This window comes from Triplophysa rosa, linkage group LG7 (genome assembly GCF_024868665.1).
Source record: "Triplophysa rosa linkage group LG7, Trosa_1v2, whole genome shotgun sequence".
Taxonomy (NCBI): Eukaryota; Metazoa; Chordata; class Actinopteri; order Cypriniformes; family Nemacheilidae; genus Triplophysa; species Triplophysa rosa.
The window spans coordinates 6,339,021-6,352,268 of record NC_079896.1 but is presented as its reverse complement, the minus strand read 5'-3'; the positions used below and the strand labels follow the sequence as shown (position 1 = coordinate 6,352,268).

Genomic DNA, 13,248 nt, shown 5'->3' with positions numbered 1-13,248 from the left:
TTTGTCAGACTGTTTACAATGGTTGTACTACTGCAAAAAAAACATGGTTAAACTATTATTATCGTAGTGAGGCGATAGTAAATTTGTGATTTTATCACAAACAAAGCAACATTGTTCATTTTGGTTCACCAAATACGATTGTGCAGTATGTTTTCGTTTAACCTAAGCAGTTACTTTTAGGTAACGCTTAAAAACGACGCACACGGTGTTTAGGGGGATACGATGGTTCACACAGAGGTCACCTTAGGCAAACTCCAAGCATGTGTTCTGCCGCTCACACGTGAGCCAGCTGCGCGGCGGAGAAGTTTGCTGACAGCGAATTCGTAAACTTGTGTAAGTTAGTCACGTGATAATTTACGTAAGGTTAAATGTTTGGAGGTGTGCTTATGCAACGGGAAACATAGCAAGCGCAAGACTTCGAAATCAAACTACGATCATTCGCTATGCAGGCAGATAAAGGTAGGCTATGTGCAGTTTAGACCTTTGCATTTTCCGTATCCAAACTTTTGTAACATTGAGTGACAGACAACCTTATACAAATAATTCCTATGTTGCAAAATAATGCGCGTATATGTTTTAATATGGTTAATACATAGTTTTACAACAGTTACCGATGATACATAGTCTACACACAGAGCTGAAAATAACTCAAGTGGTCAGGGTCAGTGTCACTACACAGTCAGTCGTGTCGAGTAAAAGATCATGTGGCATTGAGATGTCCAGATGTAATCCATTTGTCATGATCCATGCGTCATGATGTTTACAGTATTTATTGAAAATAACTTCTGGACTATATAATATAATCTATAACTGTAAATTCAGTTGTGTTTTGGTAAAGCTGACAATGAATGATTAGAGTGACGGCTGATACACTTTTAAACTCGTTGAGCACGCATAGGTTTCTGAGTGAGGTTGTGCATTTGCGTAATTTCGCCTCAATGTGGCAATCTAGCATTGATTATGAATTCGCAAAAAAGTGCAATACTGCAAAGCGTAGGATAACTCGGTTGTACAGTATAATCATAACCTATCACGGTATTGGTGCTGACGTAATAGGCTTCTATATTTTACCGTAGGCTTGACGCTGTGGTTAGTAGCAAACGGCATTTTTGTCCCAGTTAGGTTTCGATGCAGTTCCATATTTGACCACGGAGTTCAATTAGGAAACAGTGGGGGCGCTGTTGACTTCTTGTGAACCAACCTACCTGGCTGCAGCCTGCAGTATGGAGCATACTACATACCTCCAACGTGTCTCATTGGTTAGTGGGTTATGGGCAGAATGACACATGTAGGCTGAAGTCAACTGTAACCCGCCAGCTAACCAATGAGACGAGTTAGGGGCAGAGCATCACGTGTAGCCCCGCCCTATACTGCAATGTGGAGCCAGATTTACTTGGGACCTACAAAGTACACAATGGAGATTTAAGATGCATTCTAATTTACACGTAGGCCTGCCTTCAAATACATGTATCACACCTGTGTTTACAATCTGGATCAATTATTCAGACAAACACTTTGTAGGGGCACCTGCACTTATAAACAGACTAGCTGAAACATTTCTTTGATGCAGTGTTGTTGATATATCAAAGCAATCTTTTGACAATCAAAAGTCTTTTCGATCTTAGTTGCAGATACTCCTGTGGAGTTCATTGTTGAATACCTGCTGAAGGCTAAAGAGATTGCAGACAACAATGCCAATGTTCCTGTTGAGCTGCGAGATAATGTGCAGAAGGCCCTGGACATCGCCAGCGGTCTGGATGGATACCTGGAACACATGAGCAGCCAGGAGAGTGAACCGCTGGCCGAGTTGTACAGGTGAGAAATTCACATGGACGGATCATCCTGCGAATGATGTGTCTTCGTTTGGGGTGCACGTTTGTGGTTAGATTGCATTTTGGGCTGCCTTTCATGTGCAATTGTAAATCTGTTATACCATTTTATTTTAATGTTTTATGAATCTATAATACTCGTTAATATATATATATATATATATATATTTTTTTTTTAAAGGAAATCAATGTCTCATGACTGGGATAAGGTGTATGAGGATGGGAAAACCTTGTTTAGGCTTCCCATTACATGCATCACTGGACACGTAGAAGGTATTAATCCAACTCTTCAATGTACAAATCTATCAGGCTTCGTTCACATGCAGAAATGTCCCATGGAAATACACAGACAACACATGTATGTGTTTATATATGGATTTTAAAGATATTCAGTTATGTTCCATACTATATGCATCATAAATTCATATACTACAAAATATGCAGTTTGCTGTTTTCATATATGTAACATATTTGGCAAGCGTATTTATGTGAAGAGTCACAACTATGGATAGATGTTTTAAATTCTAAAGTGAAAAAACATGTTCTCTGATGATAGCACTTACACCTTAAAATATGTGTTAAACAAAGCTGAATTTTAAATAAACACATCTACTTCCATACATAATCTGTAATGTCCAAATATGATCATTATATTACATTTCCGTATGAGCAGGAACATAGCCATATACTTGTTGCTATGTGTTTTATGTCTTTTTAAAAATAAACTATATTCAGTGGCGCACGCTTGATCTTTGTATTTAAAGCATGTTTGGTCATTCTACAGGTCAGGTATTGAAGATGCTGGTTCACATGAGCAAAGCAAAGAGGGTCTTAGAGATAGGAATGTTCACTGGATATGGGGCATTGTCAATGGCTGAAGCTTTACCACAGAACGGCCGACTCATTGCCTGTGAGCTTGAGCCGTTCCTCAAAGACTTTTCCCGGCCTATATTTGACAAGTCTCCACATGGTAAAAAGATTATGGTGAAGACTGGGCCTGCTATGGAGACCCTGAAGGTATCAACGCACCTTTCTGTCTCTACATATTTGTTTGACTATTTCATTAAAAATATATTACAATAAACTTACAATATAATCTGTAAATATAATATCATCTGTATACGGTGGTTATCACGTTTTGCAGGAATTGGCTTCGTCAGGAGAGCAGTTTGACTTGGTTTTCATTGATGCAGACAAACAAAACTACATTAACTATTATAAGTTCCTGATGGACCACAACCTCCTGCGCATGGATGGAGTTATATGTGTGGACAACACGCTGTTTAAAGGAAGAGTTTATCTCAAGGATTCAGCCGATGAGATGGGGATAGCTTTGAGAGATTTCAGTCAGTTTGTCACAAATGATCCTCGTGTAGAGCAGGTGTGTGTGTGTGTGTGTGTGTGTTTAAAAGATTTATTATATATTAAAATACTTATATTAATGCTACAAATGTGCAATGTCTTAACCAAATGCCTTTAAAATGTCATTTCCTGCTTATTTTTAAGTAAATGATAAGATTTTTGCTCTCGTTAAGTTCAGATTTAGATCTTTAAAGGGATAGTTCACCAAAAAATGAGAAAATTCTGTCATCAATTACTCACCCTCAGATTGTTCCAAACCTGTATAGATGTGGAAAGAAGCTCTGCTAAACACAGATGAAGATATTTGGAAGAATGTCAGTAACCAAACAGATCTCATCTCCCATCGACTCCTATAGTATTTATTTTCCTGACTATGGCAGTAAATGGGGGATGTTTTGTTACTGACATTCTTCCAAATATCTTCCTCTGTCTTCATCAGAACAAAGACATTTAGACAGGTTTGAAACAACCTGAGGGTGAGTAAATGATGACAGAATTTTCATTTTTGGGTGAACTGTCCCTTTAAAAACACAGATTCTTCAATCTGTATTTTGTTTATAATGCACTGTTATGGACAGTTTTGTTTGTAAGAATATAATTAAACATACAATTTTTTAGGTATTTATAATCATTGTTTTAATTCGTCTTTAAGGTTATTATTCCTTTGAGAGATGGTCTCACAGTTATACGAAGAGTCCCATTTACACTTCAAGCAAACACACAGGTGAGCCATACTTAACAGTATGTACATGTGGATAGGGTGAATTATTGTAAATTATGAATGAACCCTACTTCAAAGATTTTTATATAACTATATGGCAATGTTAAACAGTTTTACAGCTATTGCTCACAGTATTAATGATGATGTATGTTTGATAGAACAGTGTGACCTATGATGAGGTCTTCCGAGGAGTTCAAGGAAAGGCGGTGCTGGACAGGATGCGTTTAGATGGAAAAGTGGCCTATGTGACCGGGGCCGGTCAGGGCATCGGAAGGGCCTTCGCACACGCTCTCGGGGAGGCCGGAGCAAAAGTGGCCGTTATAGACATGGATAAAGGAAAAGCAGAGAATGTGGCTTGTGAACTGACATTAAAAGGTAAAAGGTGCTTTGAGTAACATTTCAGAAAGTGCACCTACCCTCATTGTATATGTCATGCCATGAAAATAAGAAATCTAATCTCCTTTCTATTTGCAATACTTAATCTTTCCAGCAGATGGTGCCACGGTGTCATAGGACGACACTGAATGAGGGCATTTAAAGAGATTTTTCACATCTTTTGTGCTTTAGTTTTGTTGCATCAGTAATTTATTTATGAGTTTTATATATATTTTTCATAACAATTTGCTTTATTTTAGCTCTGGTGGTAGAGCATGGCACTTGCAACGCTGCAGTCATAATAACAGTAAATAATAACAGATTACAATTTTTAAATAATTCACATAAATATATATATGATTATTATTCAGTTATTTAATACATATTTATCTGTTATTTTTTACTTGATATAAAAGTAGACATGTCTATTATGTATTATAATTATACAACTTAATAATTGATTATAAAAATGATTAATATTTAAAACCGGGACACACAATTTGATTACTGTAATTGCATTATTGCTTTTTACTATTTATTATTTCCATTATTTGCTATTTTCAGTCTCAGTTACACTATAATTTAAGACAATGTTGTGTACGTGTTCATATGCATGTTATCACACAGATACTACATTTTGTATCCATGTCGTTCCAGGCATTCCCAACATGGCCGTTTCCGCGGACATTAGCAAGCCAGAGGACGTTCAGAAGATGATTGACGACGTTGTTTCAAAATGGGGCACAATTCACATCGCTTGCAACAATGCTGGCATTAACAAGAACTCGGCCAGCGAGCACACCAGTTTGGAGGAATGGGATCAAACCTTTAATGTTAACCTCAGAGGGACTTTCATGTGTTGCCAGGTACCTCATCATTTTTATATTTTGTTTGTCATTAATTCCAGCCGAGATAAACCACTCGAGTCAGGTTTTGCTCAGAGGTTTCATATTAATGATGTGGCACACATTCAGCGCTTTGAGTTTACAGACCAGACGCCATACGTGCCTATCATTTGTAAGGGGGCCAGTGACAGTCCTGGGTCACTTAGTGCCCTAAATAAAATAAAACAACACCAGATGAAAAGAATGAGTAAGTGCATGAAAGAGATTCAACATACAGTGTTTGTAATAAACTTAACAACATTTTGATAGTAAGTGGTCATTTTTTGTATAGAAAAAGACATTTTGTTCTAAAATCATATGAATTTAGAGGACGTGGACAGGGTGCCAGAATTTCCAAAGCATTTTTAAAGCACATGATCTTAGGAAGGTGTGACTGACCAAATGTACAGTAGACTCATTTTGTGAATATGAATGACAAGACCTTTGTTACCTAAAATAATAAAGCAACTATAAAATCTTACGTACTTATATAAGTATAAAAATATATTAAGAAATTCAAAAATTAGCTCAAACTTGAAGCTTTTGTATATTAGAACTAGCAACTTTTCCATTAGCTTTCTGACATTTACCTGCACTCGGAATAAAACCTTTGATAGGAGAACAGAGAGGTGTGAAGAAAGTGATTTCATACCTACAGCATTAGAAGACATTAAATCCTGCCAGGCAGCAGATAAATCAGAGTAAGCCGTTTTACAAAAACCTCAAAGGTGATGGAGAAGCCTCCCGCGCGTTTAAAATGAACGCCGCCAGTTTTTGACACTTTTTTTTGTCTCTCTCCCCATCCAGGGAGTGTTATTCTTCTCCCTGTAGACGTGGAGGTCTGATTAGTGAAGGTGTCAATACTGTGATGTTCCTCTGAAAGCACATTTGTCTCTTCTCTCCCTCAAATTACCGCCTCAGGCGGCCGGTCGTGTCATGCTGAAGCAGGGATACGGCAAGATAATCAACACAGCTTCCATGGCCAGTTTAATAGGTGAGTGATGATTTTTATGCCGCCATAAGCTGAGATATTACACTGTCTCTTCCCTCTGAATTTAATACTCTCATCAAACGCAGGGGTGGGGTTTGGAAAAGAGAACAGAGAAGAAGTTAAATTCAGAGAGAAAGAAAAGTTTACTGGTATGTTGTATAGGTTGTTTTGGAGGCTTCGTGCAGAAATTGTGGCTTTGTAAGTGCGCCAGTCCTGGCGCAATGAACTTGCATTTACAATTAATAACACTACAGTTACATTATTTGTTATTTATTTGATCCATCTATTGTTTTGATTGTTAAGCTCTTAAGCCGTATTGCTGCTAAAAAGATGGTTTTTGCATCATTAAAAACACTGTTACACAGAGCAATTGCAACCTGTGGTTCATCCGCGTGCAAAGGGACTTCCTGGTGTGCCGCCGGTCCTGTAGCTCAGGATTTAACTGTGAAAAAACGAGCGTTTGATTTTTATGCAGCACGCTGTAAAGAGCGTTATTTGCGACACAGCGTAACACAATGCCTCCAACAGGTCCCTCGCTGCGCAACAGCGGCACTCCATCAACGGAGTAGTCAAGTAGCCAATAAACTTGTGTACCATATGGACGCTAGTCCCAACTGTGGGTGCAATCTGTAACACGGGAACACGCTGCTACAGAAAGTAGAGAGAGAGGGAGGGAGGAAGTGGAGGGCAAGGGAAAAAGTGATCAATTACTCACATTACATACAGTCCTTCAGGAATTTTCTTTATTGGCTTGGACATCTGTTATAATATTGTCATAATGTGTAATCAGATGGGAGCTGTTGGGGAAATACATCTTGAAAGTCCAATTAAAATGCACAATGACACTGCCTCTGTCCATCTGGTGAATAGCACACACCGTTGTAGTTTCTTTTTAGGGTAGATGGGGAGGACGAACAAACACTTTTTAAATGCCTCTTGAAATGATTCAATGGATTCATGTGGGTTTGTGTTTTGTGCCTTCCGGCCCATGGATAAAGCATGAATTGACCTAACATGAAATAGTTTTGTTTTCAGTATTGTTATTGTTTTATGAATTTTTTAATTTAAATATTTAGTTTTATATTTTAACTTATGTCTAGTTTTAATATTTTAATGTTTGTTTTTGTTGAACTTTTAGCAATTTTGACCTGTGATTTTGTCATTCATTTGTTTGTTTTATGTTGCTGTATAAGTTTAATTTATTTTTATTTCAGTTTTAGTTTAGTTTTTATTTATTTTGAGAAATATAGCCTCCGATGCTGGAAATGGCGTTAAAAATGAAACCATAAATAAACAAATACTATATTTATTTTGAGGTAATCATTTTAATGCCTTTAAATTTGAAACAATATTCAGGATGATATTTTATTTGACTTCAATTAATAGAAATGTGTAATAGTTTTTTCCTAAATTCCTCAAAATATTATCTTTTGGAAAAAAAAAGAATATTTGTTTTCTACTACAGTAGTCAATAGTGCCCCAGAAATCTCAGTTTCTAACATTCTTCCAAACATCTTTCTTTGTGTTCATCCGAACAAAGAAATTTAGACAGGTTTGGAACAACTTGAGTAATTCGTGACAGAATTTTTGGGTGAACTAACCCTTTAAGCATGCTGGCTGTTCAGGGACTGTTCATCCAAAAATAAAATTCTGTCATCGTTTTCTCATCCCGTGTGACAATTTTTCATGTGGAATAAACATGTGATCATTTGCAAAATATTGCTAAGCTCGCACACACTGTTCCACGCAAGAGGAAAGTCGTACTAATTTGGCAAAATGTTATCAAATAATGCTAGATTTTTTATTTTGGGGGTGAGCTGTTCCTATAACACTCGCGAGCCAATGGTCTTTGATGGAAATCAGCCACCGATGACATCACTCTGACCCGCAACATCTCATAAATGTGCAGATCACAGTGCAGCTGTGTTTTCGTCCTCATAAAAAGTGAATGAAAACCTGGATGGGTGTTAAGCATGGTTTAAGAAATATCTCTCTGTTCTTCCTACCTTTTTACCCCCTCATGCTGTCTGCTTTTTAAAGCATCAATGCCGACTGATGTAAGGGATAAAAAGTGTTTCTATCCACACGTTTTTTGTGAGGATTAATACTTGTTGGCCTTTTCGAGTGCTGATAAGCCGAGGCTTAAAGCTTGTTTGTAACTACCCCTTCTTCAAATAACAGTGATACAACAGAGCGTCCCGTAGCGCTGTTTCTTTTTTGCTGAATCCAGGCCCAAACTGACAATAGTCCGGTTAGCGTTTCTCCTTAAAACAAACGAGGGGCCGGAGAGCGCAAACTAGTCTCCACAGGACCGTCCGCTGCCTTCGCACAGCTGTGCCGTATTTATCATCCCGCACCCAACCTCGGCAATTTGGCAGTGAGATCACCGGGTGACGAGGTTAACTACTAAAGTTGCATGTAACTTGGAGCCTCCCTCGCGATGATTAATCAAGCGAGCCCCGTTTTCCCCGCAACGCACGCAGCGTCGAGCATCTGTGATGGTCAAGGCAAACAAATGGCGTCTTGCCTTTGTTCCTGAAGATGATGCACGCTGAACGAGTAATTAATTTTACATCGCTTCATCTGCGGGGTCCCAAAAGCTAATGAAAGTGTTTTCATGTCACATTTGAGTTCAGGGCCCTCTCGTTGAGTTATGAGCAGAATGAAGTAATAAGGCCTCGCATTAGTCACATGTTTGGGTCGTTAATAGAGTATGAAATGGATTTTAATTTGTTTAGAGTTGCTAATGAAAGTTGATTTGTTTGCGTTACGATATTGCAAGTTTTCGTAAATATCTCGTAAATATCTATCATGGAATTGGTTGGTTTAGTTATTTCCTTTAAAAAACATATTTAAAACATGTATATTTAAAACGTATATTAAATATTAAATCTAAAAATATCTATATTATAATATATATTAAAAACATATTTAAAGCTAATTTATGAATAGCTTATTTATTACTTAAAAAAATATTTAAATCGATATATTTTGCCACCATATGGCCATTTCTGTTTAAAAACATACAATTTTAGGCTACTTTACGTACTAGTCCTTATTTGAGTTAGATTAGGTTAAGTCAAATGATGTAAAACTGACATTTCCAGAGAAATCGTACCTGTCAGCTAAACATGTAAGTCATTATTATAAGTAGGGGTGTCACAATATACTGATATGGCCAATAACCTTGATATTAAAAACCATGATCATCAATACTGTGTTAATTCTACACGTACGATAATATCGGAAAAAATTCTGCACCCGTTTGAAGTTGTGCCTAAAGTGCCACAAGGGTTAAAAACTCTCTCTCTCTAATCCCTGAATTTTAAATGTGATTTGTTGACCAAAGAGGAGAAAACACAAAATTAACGTTGAATTCGACTGATAGCATAGCATTATGTGTTCATTAAACAAAAGCACAAACAGATACCGTGATAATACCAGCGCAGCCCATTATTTTGGGTACGATAACCGCGGAGTGAACAAAAAAACCCTGATATCGTGACACCCCTAGTTGTACATTTTTAACTTTTTTATCGTAATGAATTAAAACCGCTTGTTTTTCTCTCAATAGTGCCACATCCACAGAAACAGCTGTCCTACAACACATCCAAGGCCGGGGTGGTCAAGCTTACACAAACCTTGGGTACGGAGTGGATCGACCGAGGGGTTCGAGTGAACTGCATCTCCCCGTAAGTGAGATCACAGCAGACTGCACCTTCCATAACGAGTCACTTTTCAATTTTAGCCTTTAAAGTTTTAGCAGTGTCAGAATTGGGAGAGTTGGCTATAATCTGTATTGAATAGTTTGACATAAAGATGTCAACATACAGATGTTGCACAGTGTGTTGTTGACAATCTCACTGAGATATTGTAACGTTGTATAAAATCGTACAGTGTGCGCCTGGTTTAGGCAGAATTGCATGCCGTTATGTTTTGGAATATAACACATGAATCAATGCCAACTTTCTGCAAATGAAGAAGTCTTTCTCTCTTTATATGTGCTTTGGACCAATTAAGCAAAGAGAAATGTTTCGATATTTAAGTGGAAACTTAATTTGTTTTGACAGGGTCAAACTGCTTTATTTTCCACACAATTGAGACTCGGTTACTAAATTACAGCGTGAAACAATGCAATCCGGTTTAATTGGATGAAATCTTGAGGGATGAGTACAGCAAACAGTTTCTTTAATTGTTATATTCAATTAGGGATTCAAATTAGCCTCTTCAGCAGAAGTGTCAGCGAAACAATAGCGGCCTTGTTTGTATCTATTTGTCAAAGCAGTTCTTCGGAGGGAAGGAAGAGAGAAAGTGTACGTGTGACGCCCGAAGCAGAGCATCCCCAAACCCCTGAGATCCAAGAGACGACAAACACTCAACACATAAACGGACTGTATTTCTATATAGCGCTAGCTTGTTTTCTCATTTGAATTCTTTTTTAACCCCTCCCTCAAACAAGGTCCCTCAATGTGCCTCTGATTTCCACAAAGTGACGGTCGGTAAATATGCGTACGGGTGGAGGGGACCACAATTAACGCGTGAGGTTGACTGGCGCCTGATTTCATTGGCAACTTTAGCCGCGACAGTGATAAGCCGCATTATCTCCGAAATTGGCTGAGGGAAAACAGTAAGTCTTTGATTGGCACGACTGCTTTCCTGATAAAGCAGCGCTGAAGAGAAATATAATTGAGATTTGAATATGTTAACCGAAGGTGTCACATGCTACTTCAGTGCTTCTAATTTAGCCCCGGTGTCGGATTTGGTATCAAGGCGAATGGAATCCATTCGAGCAGGCTTAAATCGTGCGGAAGGCTGTTGGGAATTTCGTCGGCTGTTTTGTCAAATGTGCGAATAGACGAGCCGTATTTCCCATGCGGCTGTTTGGCGTGAAATGCATTTGTTACAGTTTGCCGTGCGTTTTTGTAGTTAGGGACATAAGCCTCCTTAAAATTCAGACATAATGTTAGTATTGTTGCTAAAAGCCTGTTCACATCAAGACTTATAACTTTAAAGATAACTCTAACTATGTTAGCGTCCACGCCAACATTTGATAATGTTTTTATTTTATATTAAAGTTCACCCAGAAATGAACATTCTTTCATCATTTACCCATCCTAAAGTCGTTTGACTTTATTTCTTCAGCGGAACACAAAAGAAAATATTTTGAGGAAAGTTGGTGACAAAACCGTTTGGGGCCCCGTTGACATTCATTGTATGGACACAAAACCACTGAGAAACTTCTCAAAATATCTTCTTTTGTGGTACACAGAAGAAAGAAATTCAATCAGGTTTTAAACAAAATAAGGGTGAATAAAGCATGACAGAATTTTTATTTTTCAGCATTTTTTTGGGGGGGGGAACTATCCCTTTAAGATTGCACGGAGCAGTTTCACATGATCATATTATATCATTATTATAATTAATCTCAAAGACATTGTTTCTCTGTAGTGTTATTGTTGTGGTGTGGACTCTGCTATTCTTCCAAATTTAAAATGATTTTTAAAACAATTTAATAGTTATAGTTGTTGTGAATTAAATGTAAATAATATAACATGTAAATTGTTAAAAACCCGTATGTTGTCTTTTTGTCTGACTCGCATACAAAGAGAATCTTCTCTCATCTCTTGCTATACGCCAGTGGTCTCCAAAAAAGATGACATCACAAAATGAGTTGTTACGTGTAGGTGTTTCTTTAAGACGTGACCAATATGTACTGTTATGAAAAAGAGCTACTTTACTATTTCTCTATTTGACAGTAAACGCAATCTCACAAGGACGAGTAAATCATGATAGGATTTTCGTTTTTAGGTCAACTGTTCCTTCCTTGACCCCTCGTCAATCTGCAGAGACTCAATCACAGTATCCACCTATTAAAAGACAGTGAAGCAGTGTAAACACCATCACAGAGCTGATCTGCTCTGAAGTCCTTGAAGGAGAGCCAACTTCGTTTTATGCCTTTGTGACTGCCATAACTGAAGCGAGTAGCCGAAAACAACACTGTCACCTTGCCTGACATCTCTCTCTCTTTCTCTCCCTCTCTCTCTCCCTCTATAGCGGTATTGTTGACACCCCTCTCATCCATTCAGAGAGTCTGGAGCCTTTGGTTCAGCGCTGGCTGTCAGATATCCCAGCCGGACGACTGGCTCAAGTGACAGACCTCCAAGCTGCAGTAGTTTACTTGGCATCTGATGCCTCTGACTACATGACGGGGCATAACTTAGTCATAGAGGGTGGTCAGAGTCTGTGGTAGTGAAAGTTTGCATCGTCTTCTACTTTATTTTAGTAGACTGAATAACTGATAACTGATTTTGTAAAATCCTGTATATTGTGCATTCGGTAGACACTAGTCAAAGTACATGTGTACTGTGCATCTTGCATAAAAGGGCCAGTGTTGGAACTTACTGTATCAGTTGTACAGTGAGCAAGTCTAATTGTGCATTATTTGTAACTTTTTTATATTGGATTTTAACACTTTGCAATAAACAGTACGACAGTTCAAGTATTTGTGTCCAAATTTTCTATTCGATTTTGCTTGACTTATTTTCTTGTTTCAGTTTTAAGGCACCTTATACAGTATTCATATTACACATTTCATAAAGTGATGCTCGCAAAAAAATTATTATTGCTGCTATTTCACATTTTTAAAGGGATAGCTCACCCAAAAATGAAAATTCTGTCATCTTTTGTATTTTAGAAATGTCTCCGTGGTTTTGTGTCTATACAATGGAAGTCAATGGGATCCAATGTTGTTTGGTTACCAACGTTCTTTACTCCAAATTTTCTGTTGGCATCCAATAAAACTTTCAAAATTCATATAAACCCTAATGCTACAGTACGTACCCCAAAACTACCCGTTCTAACATTTGTTCAGGTCCACCCACCCATGTTCAACCTCGTGTGTAACTACCAGTCTAATTCACCAACAGCAGTTCTGAATTGCTCTGTAAAGGCCCCTCCTCACAGTTATCTTAATTGCTCTCTGTTCTGTTTATATGCAGAAAAACAATACTTGAATAAAAGGCCAGTGGAGAACTTGACCGCGGTCGCTGCAATTATTCTAAAGGAGTGGCCAATTAGTGCCATTAG

The 13,248-nt window shown here is 37.9% G+C and overlaps 1 protein-coding gene across 4 annotated transcripts; it reads left to right on the top strand.

The window, feature by feature from the left end:
- The first annotated feature begins 344 nt into the window (after positions 1 to 344).
- On the top strand, positions 345 to 12,692 carry zgc:113054 (uncharacterized protein LOC541322 homolog). 4 transcript variants are annotated; one of them, XR_008963292.1, is made up of 12 exons: positions 345 to 459; positions 1,626 to 1,815; positions 2,011 to 2,102; positions 2,614 to 2,846; positions 2,974 to 3,210; positions 3,844 to 3,915; positions 4,071 to 4,287; positions 4,945 to 5,153; positions 6,093 to 6,165; positions 9,737 to 9,854; positions 10,448 to 10,789; positions 12,217 to 12,330. XR_008963292.1 is itself a non-coding variant. In XM_057339030.1 (11 exons), the coding sequence occupies exons 1-11, from the start codon at positions 444 to 446 to the stop codon at positions 12,410 to 12,412; spliced, it is 1,653 nt and encodes a 550-aa protein (XP_057195013.1). In that variant the 5' UTR covers positions 345 to 443; the 3' UTR covers positions 12,413 to 12,692. The 4 variants fall into 4 exon arrangements, 3 of the variants coding, with proteins under 3 accessions (XP_057195013.1, XP_057195015.1, XP_057195014.1); XM_057339030.1 differs by lacking the exon at positions 10,448 to 10,789 and having other exon boundaries at positions 12,217 to 12,692; XM_057339032.1 differs by lacking the exons at positions 10,448 to 10,789; positions 12,217 to 12,330 and adding an exon at positions 11,971 to 12,209.
- Positions 12,693 to 13,248: the final 556 nt, after the last annotated feature.